The 19,877-nt window shown below is 37.2% G+C and overlaps 2 protein-coding genes across 5 annotated transcripts in view; one reads left to right on the forward strand and one right to left on the reverse strand.

The window, feature by feature from the left end:
- LOC138318830 (adenosine 3'-phospho 5'-phosphosulfate transporter 1-like) overlaps positions 1-4,615 on the reverse strand; it is a 39,363-nt gene extending 34,748 nt beyond the window's left edge. Inside the window, exon 1 of one of the 4 annotated variants that reach the window (XM_069261555.1) lies at positions 4,523-4,615. Coding sequence is in view for 2 of the 4 variants with exons in the window: in XM_069261554.1 (XP_069117655.1) it covers positions 4,384-4,412 (29 nt within the window). In the remaining 2 variants the exon portion in view is untranslated. The other 3 variants (XM_069261556.1, XM_069261554.1, XM_069261552.1) reach the window with 3 other exon arrangements.
- A 203-nt stretch (positions 4,616-4,818) lies between these two features.
- Positions 4,819-14,279, forward strand: LOC138318831 (proteasome subunit alpha type-6-like). The gene is made up of 7 exons (XM_069261557.1): positions 4,819-4,978; positions 8,823-8,917; positions 9,897-9,978; positions 11,514-11,669; positions 12,371-12,549; positions 13,005-13,099; positions 13,770-14,279. The coding sequence occupies exons 1-7, from the start codon at positions 4,903-4,905 to the stop codon at positions 13,825-13,827; spliced, it is 741 nt and encodes a 246-aa protein (XP_069117658.1). The 5' UTR covers positions 4,819-4,902; the 3' UTR covers positions 13,828-14,279.
- Positions 14,280-19,877: the final 5,598 nt, after the last annotated feature.

The following is a 19,877-nucleotide window of genomic DNA, read 5'->3' on the forward strand; positions in this document are numbered from 1 at the left end:
TTGGAGGCTGTGGCGGCCATCTTGGATTTCAGATTGACCCGAAAAATAACAACACTTTGTCAGAACCATGTCAGGATCATTTCATGCAAGTTTCAGCCAAATTGCACCGGTAAAACTTGAGAAGAAGTTCAAAATGTGAAAAGTTAACGCACGGTGGACGGCGCACGACGATGGACGAAACATGATGACTATAGGTCATCCTGACCCTTCGGGTCAGATGACCTAAAAACGGTTACTACCATTGGAAAGAGCAATAATTTTCCTTTCAAAATCATTCTACACATGTATACAAAGTACCATCACTAAGAATCCCCATTCTTACAAAAAAATTGGCAGATCGATGTCTAGGAATCATCATGCCATTTAATCATATTTTCTCATGCATTATGCATGAGCGAGATCTCTGTTGCAATCTTACTGGCTGACTAAAATGAAAAGTTGTTATACTCCTTTAGGGACACCTCATCATTTACCTTTGGCATAACCCACACACCAGACACCCGAAGAGGAAATAGTACAATGCATTTCCAGACCTCGATCGCACTGTACATGCACATGACTGTGCTCATTTAATATTCACCAAAGCATAGGCAGATATTATGCACTGTCCAGAATTATTTTAAGGCATATAACATTTTTAATGTATATAGGATAGATGTGTTAAATGTCAAATGATGAATTAACTTTATCAACAATGATAATTTTATATTCAATGAAAAGTACATCCAAACAAGGTTTATTTTAAAATTTCAGTTGAGCTAACTAATTCCGTGGTATTCATTATTATTATGTACTCATTAACACTAGTTAGCTAATTAAATAAAATATAAAATAATTAATCAATTCCACTTAAGCAGAATCAAGTTCAAGAAAAAGTAATTGACCCATACATGTATGGTCTGGTTTAATTTAACTGGTACTATGTATCAAAAAAGAGTATATTATATATATACATATGTATAAAGTTTTAGTAGATATGTACAGTGTAGACATGAAATTAAAGCCTTGTTCATTTTAAACTAATGTATGTATACATGCAGGTATATGCCTGGAGGTACTTTTGACATAGAATGAAGATATTCAACTACAGTTGACATTTAGAGAAGAGCCGGGCGCCCCATGGGGCTTAACAGTCACCTGATCATGTCATATAATACTAATTTGTACAGTATTTATATATCAAATTGGATGCATTGAGTGCTTGTGGCGTAGACCATTTTTAAACGTTTCAGGGGTCTAGACCATAATTGGGTAAAATTTGTATTCTAGTATAGGCCTATATATGAGAAAGCGGAAGAGTTGCCCCCCATCAGAGACCAAAAATCTACATAGCTACCCGACCTACATTGAACGACTAAAAATAGTTATATACATGTATTCACAAAATGTGTTTTGATGACCAGATTGACTTATTTATTGAGCTATAGCTACATGTATATTTACATGCATGGCATACATTTTGTAAACTATGACATCTGTCACACTAACTGACCATACCTGGGTTTATATAATATAAAGTACTGATCCCTAACATATTACACTTAGCTCCTGTCACTGTGTATTACTGTATATAGCTACAATGTACATGTACACATAACATAAAATGCCTGTGTAGCAGAGACATGTCAGCCACAATGCATATATATATATATGTGCCTAACAAGACAACATTTTTGCAAACTTGTACAGTTTTGGTCTTTATTTATGCCTGGGCAATTGGGGAGGAGCGCTTATAGGGACACACTTATTGGGTCAAATACGGTACTCATACTTTCAGGTATACAAATATTATATTTATTATTAGCCCATCATAATTCTATATCACCAAATTATTAAGTACTAGCTATATATATATAGCTAGCACCAAACAATTATCTATAATGTACTTCCTAGGGGCACAAATTAAACATAGCCTCATGTTATCATGTTATGATATCGCACAAATTAAACATAGCCTCATGTTATATATCATGTTATTATAACGATGTATGTACTCATACATATGTGTTAAATATAGGGCTGTTACGAGTACCCGAGTACCCGGTTACGGGTCGGGTTGGGGATGTACGCGGGTCAAAAAATGTGTGCATGGGTGCCCCTGAAAATAGGACAATTCGTCTGGATGTACGTAAACAAGTCTAGAACTTATATTAAAAGTATAACAAAATCCAACTAATTTGTTTTGTTTTCAAATGCAGGTATGATAAAACAGGTAATTACGGTATTTTGTTTCTTTCCTAGTACTTCCTGTTGCGCATGTGCAAAAATATTTCCTCTCGGACTGGTATATGCTACACAGACATGCTGGTTAGACTGACACTTTACAGCAGCTCATTAGCAATTATGAATGTCCAATAGAAATGAAGTAGACGATTAATGACTGAAGCTATCTTTACTGAACTCACATATGATTTCATCGAATCTCCGTCGATCAACCGATCTTCCCAAACAGCAAAGTTGAAACATAACGTAACCCAATTCGTTACAAAAGCAGTAGATCTGTGTCGAGTACCCGTCGGGTACTCAAATTTGGGTACCCGGGGACAAAATTTAGTACCCGTGACAGCCCTAGTTAAATAGTACTTCTGTTAAATTGATAATTTGATACCAATTAAGGCAATGCATCAATTTTAGATAATGCACATCATTGAAAACTTATGTATTATATAGTTCATTAATGTAAAATAATATACTCAATCATACACTACTTGTATTACATGACTACCGGGTACATTTTGATATTTTTAATCATAATTTTGCAATTCATACATTCTCAAGGCCTCCTATAGATTCAGGAAGAAGATATTTAAATAATGGCAAATTCTATTTTAAAAACTTATTTCTATGATATAAAATAAATAGAATTCATATTAGAATCTACTTATTAAACTTCATATATTAGCAACTCGCAGTACTGTAAGCAGCTGGAGAAAAGAAAGTAGAGTTCTTACACTCATGCCAATTGAATCAAATGTGGCATGTGGCATATACTATATTTATGTTATAGTGTTGAACGATTCTCGATTTTAATTGATGATCGATCGATTACGATTTTTCCAGAAGACTATTGATTATGAAAGGTAATAAACGATTTTTGAAATGAGAGATAATTTGAGCTCATTTTATACTAGCTGGTCTGAACCTTTTTTATGTAATATATATCTGCAAAACAACAATTCAAAATGCCTTAAAAGGACTTGTTAGATACACATACAATAATTAATTCAAATTTGAATGAGAGAAAAAAAAAGTTACAATTCATACTGTTAGTTCATCTTTCTAATTTTTTTCAGAGAAATTAAAATGTTAATTAAATACAGAAATATAGGAGAGTTTTCTGTAAGTGGTATCTGATTATAAAATCAATAATTAGTTGGTTGTCCTGAATTGATCATTGATTATAATTTTACAACCCGGACCGATTCCCAACACTACGTTACCAAAAAATATTTTAAAATTGTTTCTTCATAAAATGTTAACACAAACATCAAATAATTGAAAGTTAACATTTTTTTATTGTTATGACCACACAGCAACAATGTTTGAACACCACATAGATAAAATCTCTTTAACAGGTTGGGGACACTCCTGCATATGCAGGATAGTCCTGCATTTGAGTAATAGTCCTGTATTTGAGGGATAATTTTGTTACTCAAATGCAGGATTCTGTGAAATGCAAATGGATAAAAATGTTTTAAAAATTTATAACAAAAAAGGGCGTCATAGTTTTCAGATAGCCATATAACTAATTGAAGACTTAATGTTTTTGTGTATGAACTATTGAATTCTATTATCTCACTTTGTAATAAATTGACAGTTTAGGTGCTCTCCATAAACAACAGTGTATAGCCATCAGGAAAATTTAGTGCCAATGTCATGGTTGAATGACTTTTACCTGTGTTCTATTTTTAGCCCCATAGTAAGCAATAGAGGTGATTTTGTCTGTGACTTCTACAAACATTTAGATAATGAAATTTGTTTTCATTTGAGTAATAATGTGGAAAGTTGTATTAGTGATAATGCCATATAAAAAGTATGATGCCCTTTTTTGATGACAATGTTTAAAACAACTTTATCACTTTTCATTTCACAGAATCCTGCATTTGCGTAACAAAATTATCCCTCAAATACAGGACTATTACTCAAATGCAGGACTATCCTGCATATACGGGGGTGTCCCCAAAATATTAAATAGATGAAATAATTTATAAACGAAATGTTATCAGAAAATATTAACAATCATAACATACGCATGGTTTTACTGGCACATCATTCGTTAAGGACAAAATTCCAATTTAATTTACAAAGATGCTAACAACTCATAGCAAGCAAAAGGTATTTTTTGTATGTAAACATACAAAATAACATGACGTGGCATCTTACCGTTGATGTGAAAACTTTATATCCAGCATAATTTAAGGAATCTGAAAATGCTTAAGATCAGAAAAACATTAACCATATGGAAACAAAACAACCCGTCTATCTAAAAACACGTGGACATCCTGTTGTTGACATGACATACCTGTGTTATGTTTCTCCTAACACGACAGATTGATGGATGTGACCTGTGTGAGTGATGTATCTAGACAACTTCCGGTTCGAAACATATCCGAAACTGCGGCTCAAGACTACTCGTACTTTTCCGGAAAATAATACGCAATAGAAATATAGTCATATAAACAATCAAATAGATAAATGTTGTTCATCGTATAATGTCAAATTGTTTTGTTTTCAATCAAATATTCGTATCTGCATTGTGCTTTCTGACACTGTTAAGAGTATTTGTTTAACTTAATAAGAAAATGAAAATACAATTTTTGTGTATCACTCCGCATGAAGTAAAGCTGGCTTTTCACAATTTAGCAAACTCACACCGGTACTAGACAACAAACTGCATGAAAGATGTCGCGGGGTAGTAGCGCTGGCTTTGACCGACACATTACCATATTTTCTCCGGAAGGACGACTGTACCAAGTTGGTAAGACAACTGTATTCGCTGAAAACAAGAAAAGCTCAGTTTTCGATCAGAAATCCATGCACACTAGCCAATGCAACAGCACAGCACCCCCCCCCCACACTTTTTTTTGCTCAGTTCATACTTCATCATACTCCAACATTGTTTGTAGCATACCGAGAAACTTTCGACGGAGGTCTAATGAGGGTTAAAATTTCAAACTTTTGATTGTGATGATTGATATAACATGATGGTATATGATGTCATACATGTATATTGGTTTTTAAACAAATTAACAAGTTGGACACAATCTACTCAATTAACATGAGAGTCGATCGACTGGTCAGCCGTTTTTAGCTCACCTGGTCCGAAGGACCAAGGTGAGCTTATGCCATACCGTGGCGTCCGGCGTCCGGCGTCCGTCCGTCCGTCCGTCAACAATCGACTTCTTCTCCATAACCGCTGGTCGGATTTCAACAAAATTTGGCAGGTAGCATCCTTATGGGCTACTAACTGAAAATTGTACAAATGATTGGGCTGACCCCCCAGGGGCCTGAGGGGCGGGGCCAAAAGGGGTCAATTTGGCTATTTCCATATAAACGACTTCTTTTCTGAAACCAAGCATGGGATAGCACCCATAATGCAATGGTAGCATCCTTATAGGGTGGGGATTCAAAATTGTACAAATGATGGGGCTGACCCCCCGGGGGCCTGAGGGGCGGGGTCAAATGGGGTCAATTTGGCTATTTCCATATAAACGACTTCTTTTCTGAAACCAAGCATGGGATAGCACCCATAATGCAATGGTAGCATCCTTATAGGGTGGGGATTCAAAATTGTACAAATGATGGGGCTGACCCCCCGGGGGCCTGAGGGGCGGGGTCAAATGGGGTCAATTTGGCTATTTCCATATAAACGACTTCTTCTCTGAAACCAAGCATGGGATAGCACCCATAATGCAATGGTAGCATCCTTATAGGGTGGGGATTCAAAATTGTACAAATGATGGGGCAGACCCCCGGGGGCCTGAGGGGCGGGGTCAAATGGGGTCAATTTGGCTATTTCCATATAAACGACTTCTTCTCTGAAACTAAGCATGAGATAGCACTCATAATGCAATGGTAGTATCTTTATAGGTTGGGGATTCAAAATTGTACAAATGATGTGGCTGACCCCCGGGGGGCCTGAGGGGCGGGGTCAAAAGGGTTCAATTTGGCTATTTCCATATAAACGACTTCTTCTCTGAAACCAAGCATGGGATAGCACCCATAATGCAATGGTAGCATCCTTATAGGATGGGGATTCAAAATTGTACAAATGATGGGGCTGACCCCCAGGGGGCCTGAGGGGCGGGGTCAAAAGGGGCCAATTTGGCTATTTCCATATAAACGACTTCTTCTCTGAAACTAAGCACGTTATAGCACCCATAATACAATGGTAGTATCCTTATAGTGTGGGAATTCAAAATTGTGCAAATGATAGGGCTGACCCCCCGGGGGCCTGAGGGGCGGGGTCAAAAGTGGTCAATTTCCATATAAATAACTTTTTCTCTGCAACTTAACATGGGATTACGCTCATAATGCAATGGTTACATCCTTATAGGGTTTGAATTCAAAATTTTGCAAATGATGGGGCTGACCCCCCGGGGGCTGAAGGGTGGGGTCAAAAGGGGTCAATTTAGCTATTTCCATATAAACGACTTCTTCTCTGCAACTAAGAATGGAAGAGCACTTATAATGCAATGGTAGCATCCTTATAGGGTTGGGATTTGAAATTGTACAAATGATAGGGCTGACCCCCGGGGCCTTAGACGGCAATAGATGCGAGGTCAAAAGGTCAATTAGGCTACTATTTTCATATAAATTACTTTGTCTCTGAACCTATGTATTGGATAGCATATTTGTATGGTATCAATAGCATCATTGTATGGTTGTGATTCAAAATTAAACTTTGGGAGTCAATTTTGCTTATTTTTCTAATTGTCTGAGTCTTGTGATAATTACTAACAAAAAACCAGGTGAGCGATACAGGCCCTCTGGGCCTCTTGTTTTATCGGACGTTACTTTGCTGACTGTCGACTCTCATTTCCGAAGGCCTTTTTCTTTGATGCAGCTTCCGACGTCAGATGAAAGCGGAAGGAAAAGTGCAATAAATATCAATATTTCTTGCTCTAACAGTGATAACATTGATGTGTACTTACAGTTTAGGTATTAATTATCCCACTTATCTAGGAAAACCATAACTTGAGGCCTCATTGTTTGTTTTGTTTGTTTGATTTATTAACATCCTATTAACAGCTATGGTCATGTAAGGACGGCCTCCCATGTATGTGGTGTGTTGCGTGTATGTTGTGCGAGGTGGGTGTACTGGGAGACTGCGGTATGTTCGTGTTGTGTCTTCTTGTATAGTGGAACTCTTGCCCTTTTTATAGTGCTATATCACTGAAGCATGCCGCCGAAGACACCAAGCAACACACCCCACCCGGTCACATTATACTGACAACGGGCGAACCAGTCGTCCCATTCCCTGTATGCTGAGCGCCAAGCAGGAGCAGAAACTACCACTTTTATATACTTTGGTGTGTCTCGGCCAGGGGACAGAACCCAGAGACTTCCTCACAGGGGCGAACGCTCAACTCAAGGCCAAAAGTGAGGCGGTGCCAAGGGAGGCATTAGGAAAGATAAAGTCAGTTAGGAAGAAGAGAAAAGATAAGATCCTAAAAATAGTCGCCTTTTACGATCATGCAATAGGGGCAGCAGGTACAATTCTAACGCCCTACCTGCAGGGTCAATTGAGGCCTCATAAAATAGTATTTTAGCGGATTAGATATGATGAATCCCTTCCGTAACATTTTGACCTAGTTTTAAATATGGCGGCTGGTTACTACAAAAATCGGAACGTGAATTCAAGCGGGCAGAATGCAAATAAAAGTAAAGGCAGATCAAGCATTTTGGGGACTTTGCAATTCGTTTTTTCTATTTACCGGCCGGATCGCTTTCATCATGAAGTTTTGTCTGGGTCATGAAAGTTTACGTTAGGAGATGTAAATATTTGTTTTAGATGGATATTACGGCTGATTTTGTCAAAATACTTGTTGATTTATGAAAGGGAGGTAGATATTTGACATTGATGGCGATTTAAATATGATTTAAATGTTTTATATTGTCACAATCCAAACTTTGAAAATGTTACCCTCAGCATCGGGTAAATGGCCTATCGGAAGTTAGAGGTTAGACACGACGTAATGTTCCAAAAGTGTTTCGTCGTGCTATACCTCTAACATTGTTGGAGTAGACACAATCCTACATACATTGTATGGCCTATGGGTACTTAGTCCGCTAAACCTGCATTTTATTAGTAGGCTTCTTTTTTTTGGCCTAATTTAGTCAGCTAGCAGTACCTCTTAAAAATGTGAAATCGTAGGACAGATTTGGCCTACGCTATGTCAACGGCATATTTCTTATATATCGTTCATGCAACAATAAAATACTTCCGAGACCCTTCTATTTCACACATTTGTTATGGCCGCCGTTTACACATTCAGTTGAGCATACAGTAGCCAATCACCGTCACTTCCGGTTTTATTTTCAAAATACCATGTGTAGTTTCAAATAGACATAATTGTTATGAATGCAGTTGAGATTTCGGGTAAATAAATAACGAATTTCTTACAAGAGTATAAAGGGTCTTTATGTCAGGTGGCCATTAGCTATAGGCTCATAAAATGTCTTATATTTTTTATGAAAATATTTTTCTTTGCACTTAAATAAGTAGTTTATTTTTAAAACATGATAGTTTTGATTTTATTGATTATATGGTTGATATATTAAAATATAAATATGATTAAAAACATGTGTTTTCATGACAGAATATGCGTTTAAAGCCATCAACCAAGGTGGGCTTACGTCGGTAGCAGTGCGAGGTAAAGACAGTGCTGTTGTTGTAACACAGAAAAAAGTACCTGTAAGTATAATTAGCAAACCAAAACAATCACTACCATAATAATAATACAATCACTACCATAATAATAATACAATCACTACCATAATAATAATACAATCACTACCATAATAATAATACAATCACTACCATAATCATAATACAATCACTACCATAATAATAATACAATCACTACCATAATCATAATACAATCACTACCATAATCATAATACAATCACACTACCTAATACAACATACCATAATAATAATACAATCACTACCATAATAATAATACAATCACTACCATAATATCATAATACAATCACTACCATAATCATAATACAATCACTACCATAATCATAATACAATCACTACATAATATAACAATCACTACCATAATAATACAATCACTACCATAATAATAATACAATCACTACCATAATCATAATACAATCACTACCATAATAATAATACAATCACTACCATAATAATAATACAATCACTACCATAATAATAATACAATCACTACCATAATCATAATACAATCACTACCGTAATAATAATACAATCACTACCATAATAATAATACAATCACTACCATAATAATAATACAATCACTACCATAATAATAATACAATCACTACCATAATCATAATACAATCACTACCGTAATAATAATACAATCACTACCATAATCATAATACAATCACTATAATACAATTAGGCAATATTTTTGGAACGGTATGCACCAGTGCACTTTAAACCAAATTTTCTCTTACATGCTAAAATAAAGGCAATTTATTGAATTTAATAATTGCAAACAAAATGTTAGGTGTAGTAATTAGTATATGTTTTTTACCAACTTGTCCTAGAAAACTACATGTATATTTTTGTAAATGTTTTAAAAGTTTATATTGTCTACATACTGATATTCCTTCTATTCTTGGCTTCTATAAAAAATCTGTATATTAAATACAAATTGTTCATCTTTTTATTTCATCAGGACAAGCTGCTTGATGCTGATTCTGTCACTCATTTATTCCAACTGACAGAAAATATAGGCTGTGTTATGACAGGAATGGTTGGTAAGTATAGTTTATTAGTTTTGTATCTGCAAAAGTAGGATACATTTATAAGGAGTATTAGCACCAAATGCTGAAACACAGGTAGTATATACCCTCACCTCCCACTTGGGTGTTGGATGTTACATTGAAAACTGTGTACATATATAACAGTTTTATTTACACCCTTCATTTTTAGCCCACCATCATCAGATGGTGGGCTATTCAAAGTGTCTTTCGTCTGTGGTCCGTCCGTCCTTCCGTCCGTTAACATTTCTTGTTACCGCTATAACTCAGAAAGGGCTGAAAGGATCTTTCTCATATTTCATATGTAGGTTCCCCTAGGGCCCTAGTTGTGCAAATCGCATTTTGGGACTGATCGGTCAACAAGATGGCCGATTTTGATAGTTAAAGTTTGTTACTGCTATTTCTCAGAAAGTATTGACGGGATCTCTCTCAAATTTGATATGTAGGTTCCCCTAGGACCCTCGTTGTTCATATTGCATTTTGGGACTGTCAACAAGATGGCTGCCAGGCCGCCATCTTGGATTTTGATAGTTAAAGTTTGTTACTGCTATTTATCAGAAAGTGCTGAAGGGATCACTCTCAAATTTCACATGTAGGTTCCCCTAGGGCCCTTGTTGTGCATATTGCATTTTGGGACTGATCAGTCAACAAGATGGCCGCCATGCAGTCATCTTGGATTTTTATAGTTAAAGTTTGTTACCGCTATTTCTCATAAAGTACTGAAGGGATCATTCTCAAATTTCACATATAGGTTCCCCTAGGGCCCTAGTTGTGAATATTACATTTTGGGACGGATCAGTCAACAAGATGGCCGCCAGGCAGCCATTTTGGATTTTGACAATTGAAATTTGTTACTGCTATTTCTCAGAAAGTACTGAAAGGATCATTCTCAACTTCATATGCAGGTTCCCTTAGGACCTTAGTTGTGCATATTGCATTTTCGGACTGATCGGTCAACAAGGTGGCCAACAGGTAGCCATCTTGGATCTAAATAATTGAAGTTTGTTATATATCTCAGAAAGTATTGAAAGGATCTTTCTCAAATTTCATATGTAGTAATATGTAGTAAAAGTTTGAAAAGCAGAGAAAAGATCCCTCTTTCCATTGTCAGACGTAGATCATTCTTTGGTGGGCGCCAAGATCCCTCTGGGATCTCTTGTTAAGTCTTAACCTTTAGTAATAAACGAATGACTGCCAGAAACTGTTTTCAAATAATTCTTGTTTGCTGATTTAATTTATCACATTCTTCAATATAAGAAGGAGCTATTCACAGATAAAGGTTAACCAATCAAACAGGTGTCAATTTCACAAATGATGAACTGTGTTGCACATATTTACTTTGACCATACTTTTCATAAAGCCCAAACACTATAACTATTTCTTTATTATTTCTTGCCTTTAAAATAAAGCCTGTGTCATTGCAACTAGATATACATAAAATAATCACAATTTTTGTCCCCAAAAAATGTTTGGTGATAAGATTTCTGAAGGTTTTTGATTTGTGTTATGTATTGTGAATTTTTCTCCAATAGCTGACAGCCGTTCCCAAGTACAGAGAGCCAGATACGAGGCAGCAAAATGGAAGTATAATTATGGATACGAGATCCCAGTGGACATGCTTTGTAAACGGATAGGAGACATCTCACAAGTCTACACACAAAGTGCTGAAATGAGACCTCTAGGATGTAGTAAGTAGGACAGTTTTTAGGTCATCTGACCCGTCGTGGTGCGCAGTGCGTAAACTTTTCATTCAAACGACTTCTTCTCAATAAATGAAAGGCCCAAAGTACTGATATTTGGCCTGTAGCATGCTGGGATGAAGGGCTACCAAGTTTGTTCAAACAAATGACCTTGACCTTCATTCAAGGTCACAGGGGTCAAATAGGAAAATCTTGAAATAACTTTTTGTGAATAACTAAGAGGCCTAGAGACCTGATATTGGGCCTGTGATATGCTGGGATGAAGGGCTACCATATTTGTTTTTAAAAAAATGACCTTGATCTTCATTCAAGATCACAGGGGTCAAAATGGCTAAAATCTTTAAATGACTATGTTGTATTGTGCCAATAGTCAGATGACCGTTAAGGCCCATGGGCCTCTTGTTTATTGAACGTCATAATCAACTTTCTGGTAACAAAACAGTTGGTCCCTGCAAATAGAAACTAGTCTCTGCCAATAGAAACATCATGACTTTGTTAGGAAAAGGCTGTCAATTCCAATCTAGTGATCTACTCCTTGTAGGGTCTTTAATGTAATTAAAAAATCCTTGTTATTGAAATATTTGTATTTAAGATACTGTATAGTTGTAGATTGTAAATTGATAGGCTGTCAAAATATTTACATATACTTACACACATCACACATAAACTATGTTTTTGTGTTATGACAGGTATGATTTTACTGGGATATGATGATGAGAATGGACCACAGATATATAAAACTGACCCTGCTGGCTATTTCTGTGGATACAAGGCTACCTCAGCTGGAGTTAAGCAGCTAGAAGCCAACAGTTTTCTGGAGAAGAAAGTGAAGAAGAAGCAGGAGTTCACATATAATGAAGCAGTAGAAGTAAGACACCATTTATATACTTATTGTATCGCTAGAAATGAAATAATTAAAAAGAAATGAAAAAAAGATAGAAAGAAAAAACAGAAAAGTCAGGAGGTTTATAGTTATGTGTTAAGATAAAATATTACAAGCTTATGAACATTCTGCTTTGAAAAAAATCAGTTGTTAAGAATCTGATCAACATGTTGTTATGACCTTAATATGCGAACATATTTAATGCTTACAAAAAACATTCTGACCCATGATCAAAAAGTCGAGTTCACTGTGTCAAAGTTTAAGATAAACAGTTTCATCTTTTCAAACTTTTCTTTTTGCCAACATTATTTGTGTTGCGATGGTGACTTGCCTACATAATGTCTGGAAGAATGTTTTGAACAGAGTGAAAATGGCTAAACAAGTGGCACTGTTTCTGGATATAATGAAACCTTTCAGAGTTTATTCTTATTATGTTACAGATTGCAATAACCTGCCTATCCACTGTGTTATCAGCTGACTTCAAGTCTTCAGAAGTAGAAGTTGGAGTAGTAACAACAGAACACCCCAAATTCAGGTAACTTGGATGTCTGACATACATCTAAAATTCTATATATTGATTCCTGATACATGTTAATACCAAATTCAACCAAATAAGTACCCATTTCCCTGGAATTACTTCTCAAAGTGCCTCAATTTATGAAAAAAGCGGCATTATATAGTGCTTAATCAGGCAAATTCCATATCTATATGTCGCCAAATACTTTTTTAAAAATCAGCATATTTAAACTGAGATGCATTGTTAACAAATATACAGTGCATTATTTTCATTATTTCTGGATCAAACATCCAGTTTGACCACATTAACCTGTTATTGACTGTAGACCTATCCTTTGATATTACATCAGTTTTGTTTTCTGGTTATAAATTATAACATTGTAACTATAATAAGTTGTTAATATGACCACACTAATTATAGATAAATTCATAAACTACAGATTCAAATTGGTCAGAATTATAAGAACTATGGCAGTAATTATTTTGTTGAAAAACAACAACATGGTAGTCATTTAGTGGTCTTAGAGTGGTTGAAATTCAAATTTTTAGGATGCATAACATAATGTCATACTGACATTTCTAATTTGTTGCTCTAAATGCTTTCATGAAATACATCATAATGAAAGTATAATGATGATTTTCTGTTATTTGGTGATCCAGCCTATTAAATTTGTATGTAATTTTTTCAGGGCTTTAACGGAGGATGAAATTGATGCACACCTAGTAGCCATAGCAGAGAAAGACTAACGAACAATCTAAATCATCTTATAGTTTATCACCCTGTTGTACCAATTCTCTTCATTGATGCCGAATGGAGAGAAAAATCTCATTTAGGATGTGATGTCGTCCATCTGTCCATCACTTCCCGAGGCAGAAAAAGTGCTCCCAGAAAGACTAATGACAATAGTGCTATACACTGATGTATTGAGGTAGAATAAGCTTAAATGTAATGATTCTGCCTAACCCAGAAAGTTTGTTTTATTGATGAATGGTTATAAACAACATTTGTAATATTCCATGTTTTCTAAATGTATAGATTTTTTTCCAAACATGAACGGGATCACTAGTGTCAAAGGACATTTTGATAGACCTCGAAAACTGATTTACATGATGTTATTTCAATTCAATGTAATCATTTTCATTTAATGAAAACAGTGTTTCTGCCATTCAATAACTAATATTAAATGTGACAGTTTGTATTTACATTGTTCTTTTTCCTTATTTGAGGATCATCTTGGAGAAAATTTATTGGGTTTACAATGTAAAAAAGACGACCACAATGTGGCAATCTACATGGTTATATAATTATAATAAAAATACACAAAGCATTATTGATCTACAATTAATTGCCCTATATGTTAGCATATAGTGAAGACCTTTCGCAAGTCTCCTGTGTGATTAATGACATTATAGTTCCCTTTATTCAATCAATTTAAAGTTGTACAGAAGTTCCCCAAACTTGACAAAAGTGTTTGCTTTGGCTGGATTTTAAGGTCCAAATGTCAAGGTCTCTGTTACTTCAAAGGGAAATGTTTTCTTGCATTAAGTTAAAAGGTGATGCATCCACTTTCATGGATTTTCTTATGCATACAGTTTACATCTATCATCTGTACTTCCAGTGATTTACAGGACTACAGTTCCTAATGGTCTTGCCACTTAACTACAATACCATCCAGCTACTCGCTACATCCTAGCGACTCTTCAGTTGCCAGTTCAATGTCCTGTGACTTGGACTGCAGTACCTTCTGGAGACTTGCATTTCAGTTGCCGCAGTGTCTCAAAGCAGCTGTTAGTTAGCAGTCAAATGGTCCTGCCAGAGTCGCCAGTCCAATAGGCCTATCACTAGACTGTCATAACCATCAAATGGTCCTACCACTAGCTATATAGATTGTAGCACATCCTAGCGAATAATCAGCCACCAGTCAAAATGGTCCTACCACTAGACTGTCATAACATCCTAGCAAATCTTTAGTAGCAAGTCCAAATCATCCTGTCAGTAGACTGCAATACCTCCTAGCAAATCTCCAGTCGCCAGTCCAATTTTCCTGCTTCTAGATTGTAGTACATCCTAGCGAATCATTAGTTGCCAGTTCAATGGTCCTGTCACTAGATTATAGTACATCCTTGCAAATCTCCAGTCGCCTGTCCAATGGTCCTGCTACTAGATTGTAGTACATCCTTGCAAATCTTCAGTCGCCAATCCAATGGTCCTGCCACTAGATTATTAGCCCACCATCATCAGATGGTGGGCTATTCAAATCGCCTTTCGTCCGTGGTCCGTGGTCCGTCCATCCGTCCGTTAACAATTCTTGTTACCGCAATTTCTCAGAAAGTGCTGAAGGGTTTTCTCAAATTTCACATGTAGGTTCCCCTAGGGCCCTAGTTGTGCATATTGCATTTTAGGACCAATCAGTCAAGTCGGCCATCTTGAATTTTGATCGTTAAAATTTGTTACCGCTATTTCTCAGAAAGTCCACAAGGGATCTATTTCAAATTTTACATGTAGGTTACCCTAGGGCCCTAGTTGTGCATATTGCATTTTGGGACTAATCGGTCGACAAGATGGCCGACCGGCGGCCATCTTGGATTTTGATAGTTAAAGTTTGTTACCGCTATTTCTCATAAAGTACTGAAGGAATCTTTCTCAAATTTCATATGTAGGTTCCCCTAGGACCCTAGTTGTGATTATTGCATTTTGGGACAGATCGGTCAACAAGATGGCCGACTGGCAGCCATCTTGGATTTTGATAATTGAAGTTTGTTACTGCTACATATCTCAGAATGTGGGGCCGCGGTGGCCGAGTGGTTAAGATGTCCCGACATATTACCACAAGCCCTCCACCTCTGGGATGCGGGTTCGAATCCCATGTGGGGCAGTTGCCAGGTACTGACTGCTGGTCGGTGGTTTTTCTCCGGGTACTCCGGCTTTCCTCCACCAACAAACCTGGCACATCCTTACATGACCCTGGCTGTTAATAGGACGTAAAAATAAACAAACCAAACTAAATCTCAGAAAGTACTGAAAGGATCTTTCTCAAGTTTCATATATAGTATGTAGTAAAAGTTTGAAGAGCAGGGAAAAGATCCCTCTTTCTGTTGTCGGACATAGATCATTCTTTGGTGGGCGCCAAGATCCCTCTGGGATCTCTTATAGTACATCCTAGCGAATCTTCAGTCGCCAATCCAATGGTCCTGTCACTAGATTATAGTACATCCTTGCAAATCTCCAGTCGCCAGTCCAATGGTCCTGCTTCTAGATTGTAGTACATCCTTGCAAATCTTCAGTCGCCAATTCAATGGTCCTGCCACTAGATTATAGTACATCCTAGCGAATCTTAAGTCCTCAATCCAATGGTCCTGCTACTAGATTGTAGCACATCCTTGCAAATCATCAGTCGCTAATCCAATGGTCCTGCCACTAGATTGTAGCACATCATAGCGAATATTCAGCCGCCAGTCAAAATGGTCCTACCACTAGACTGTCATAACATCCTAGCAAATCTTTAGTAGCAAGTCCAAATCATCCTGCCACTAGACTGCAATATCTCCTAGCAAATCTCCAGTCTTCAGTCCAACGGTCCTACCATTACACTGTCATACCTCCTAGCAAATCATTAGTTGCCAGTCCAATAGTATTGCCACTAGATTGTAGCACATCCTAGCGAATATTCATCCGCCAATCAAAATGTCCTGCCACTAGACTGTCATACTTCCTAGCAAATCTGCAGTCGACATTCCAATGGTCCTGCTACTAGATTGAAGTACATCCTAGCAAATCTGCAGTCGCTAGTCCAATGGTCCTGCTTCTAGATTGTAGTACATCCTTGTAAATCTCCAGTGCCAGTCCAATGGTCCTGCCCCTAGATTATAGCACATCCTAGCGAATCTTCAGTAGCCTGTCCAAATCGTCCTGCCACTTGACTGTAATACCTCCTAGCAAATCTCCAGTCGTCAGTCCAATGGTCCTGCCACTAGACTGTCATACATCCTAGCAAATCTTCAGTCGCCAGTCCAATGGTCCTGCCACTAGATTGTAGTACATCCTAGCAAATCTTCAGTCGTCAACTTCTACAAATCTTCACGACATCCAATGGTCTTGCTACTAGATTGTAGTACATCCTAGCAAATCTGCAGTCGCAAGTCCAATGGTCCTGCTTCTAGATTGTAGTACATCCTAGCAAATCTGCAGTCGCTAGTCCAACGGTCCTGCTACTAGATTGTAGTACATCCTTGCAAATCTCCAGTGCCAGTCCAATGGTCCTGCCCCTAGATTATAGCACATCCTAGCGAATCCTCAGTAGCCAGTCCAAATCGTCCTGCCACTAGACTGCAATACCTCCTAGCAAATCTCCAGTCGTCAGTTCAATGGTCCTGCCACTGTCTGTCATACATTCTAGAAAATCTCCAGTCGCCAGTCCAATGGTCCTGCCACTAGATTGTAGTACATCCTATCAAATCTCAAGTCGTCAGTCCAATGGTCCTACCAGTAGACTATCATACCTCCTAGCAAATCTTCAGCCGCCAGTCCAATGGTCCTAACACTAGATTGCATAGCATCCTTAATGAGTTGACAGTCCAATGGTCCTATCGATAGACTGCCATACTCCTAGAAAATCTTTAGTCACCAGTCCAATGTTTCTGCCACTAGACTTTCACACCTAGCAAATCTTCAGTCGTCAGTCCAATGGTCCTATCACAAGACTGTCATACATTAAATTTACTTCTAGTGACCCTTCAAACACCAGTTGAATGTTCGCACACTAGAGACCATATGATCCAGCCTCTAGATTGCCATACATCCACTCAAACCTTCATTCATCCTTGCCCCAGTACCTTGCAGAAGAGAGAGGCAAACAGTGCCTAATACATTGTAGAAGAGGGTCACGCACGTTGTGTACAGTGTGGAAAGGAGGCGCGTTTTTTGTCCTACCTGTACATTATAGAAGAGAGATATTTGTCTAGTATATTGTAGAAGAAAGACACATGTCTTATGTACTGAAGAATTGAGATGCACATGATCTCTACATTGCAGACGAAACACCCTAAGAGGTGACATTAAAATCGCATTTACAGTAGCTCAACTCAAAAGGCAAATGTGATAAATGCTAGGCAGTTTTATCACTTTTCTGAAGTATTGGGCAATTACCCATGCTGACGTAGTTAAGGAAACAAACAAAAAAGTAAAAAACGACGTCATAATATGACTGGCATAAACCCCGGACAGGAGACGGATACGTGGGTGGCCATCGAAGAAAACTGGCAGTCATGAGGGCTAAATGGTTGTGAATGAAATGCCATGAATAGATAACCGTTGAGAGATTGATCCATGTCTTTTTGCGCAAAGAAAAAAAGGAGTTTAGAAGGAAAAGGCCAGATAATTTGTCATAATTAAAGTTCGTCTTTTTTTGTAATGGAGGCATCGATAACAAATCCTATGTATGTTATGTATAACTGTGGAAGATAGATTGAAAGTCATGGGTTGATACATCGTTATCACCAGACAATAATATCCCTGTGTCAATGGTTTTGGTTTAACTGTTCATGTGCTTACAGACAACATATCGTATTACTCACAGTTTTGTGTTAGTACCGTGAGGAGCTATGGATATCTCAGCAATAATTGTGATTTTCGTAATATCCAAAGCTTTGATGGTTTACAGTTGTATTTTGGTCGTTGCTTTGTGCAGTATTTTTCGCCAGGACCAATCAACGCAAGTATCCCATCTGTCACCATATAAAGGAAAGTCACCGGCCTCTGTTGTCACGTCTTGTCTGAAGTGATGATAAGTATCCATCCACCAATGATATCTCGTATTAATTAAGGTAGACAGTCGTACACATTCTGGTGGCCCAGTGTGTCAAAAAGGTAAAAGTCACTTAGGCTCAGCTTGTGAAGGAGTGTTATAAATTAGTTGTAGTACGGTAGGCCTACTTCATGTGTGCAACCCTGGTGAATACTAGCCGCAATATACCGCTCGGCTAGAGAGAACGATCGGTTAAGCGTCAGCTAGTAACCCAGAGGTCCAGAGTTCGAATCCTGGCAGAGACAGTGATTATTTTTGGTGCCCAACGTAGGACCAAGGGAAATAATCAGCCATGCCCCACAGGTATCGCTGTTAAGCACTGGAACATATCTCTTAAATAGTTAAATGCAGCACAATCACTTTGGTACGTTATAAAAGTTGAGTAATTTTCAAATGGTTTGAGTACGATTTTCCAGAAAAAATAATATTTTAACTTATATATTAATAAAACAAAATGCAATTCTGGTTTTGAATGTCTGATTTTCGAAAAACCAGGTAAAATTGCAGATTTTCATGCTTTCAAAAATCATATTATATAACATCAATCGGGAAAACTGGCCACGACAAACCATGTTATGTTGATGCAAAAAAAATCATATTTAAAAGAATATACTTAAAAGTAGTTAGCCAAGAATGCCTATAAACCGGAGGTCCCGCTGTTTGTTAACAAAGACAAAGAAGGAGTTTCCTGTCTCTCTGTACATTTGTATATATGTTTCTAGTAATCCATGTTTACAGTGGAGATGCATTTTCACTGTTTTGCCGTCTGGTGCCGTGATACAAGTAACGCGCGGTAATTAGGACGACCGCGTTATGAAAATTAACATTAAATTTATTCTGATTAAATTTTTCAGAAAGTGATGAGTGTAGTATATTAAAGGTAAGCTAATAACCTTTTGCGACTCTACAAAATTATCAATTTATCAATTTCGTTTTGCATTCACATTTTTAAGACATAATAAATGTCGTTTCGGAAAGGCCTTTAGTGGCGTT

Source organism: Argopecten irradians, chromosome 3 (genome assembly GCF_041381155.1).
Source record: "Argopecten irradians isolate NY chromosome 3, Ai_NY, whole genome shotgun sequence".
Classification (NCBI taxonomy): Eukaryota; Metazoa; Mollusca; class Bivalvia; order Pectinida; family Pectinidae; genus Argopecten; species Argopecten irradians.

Coding starts and splice junctions, on each gene's coding strand:
- LOC138318831 (XM_069261557.1), top strand. CDS start 4,903: ATGTCGCGGGGTAGTAGCGCTGGCTTTGACCGACACATTACCATATTT. Junction 12,550..13,004: donor CATATAATGAAGCAGTAGAA/GTAAGACACCAT, acceptor ATTATGTTACAG/ATTGCAATAACCTGCCTATC. Junction 13,100..13,769: donor ACAGAACACCCCAAATTCAG/GTAACTTGGATG, acceptor TAATTTTTTCAG/GGCTTTAACGGAGGATGAAA.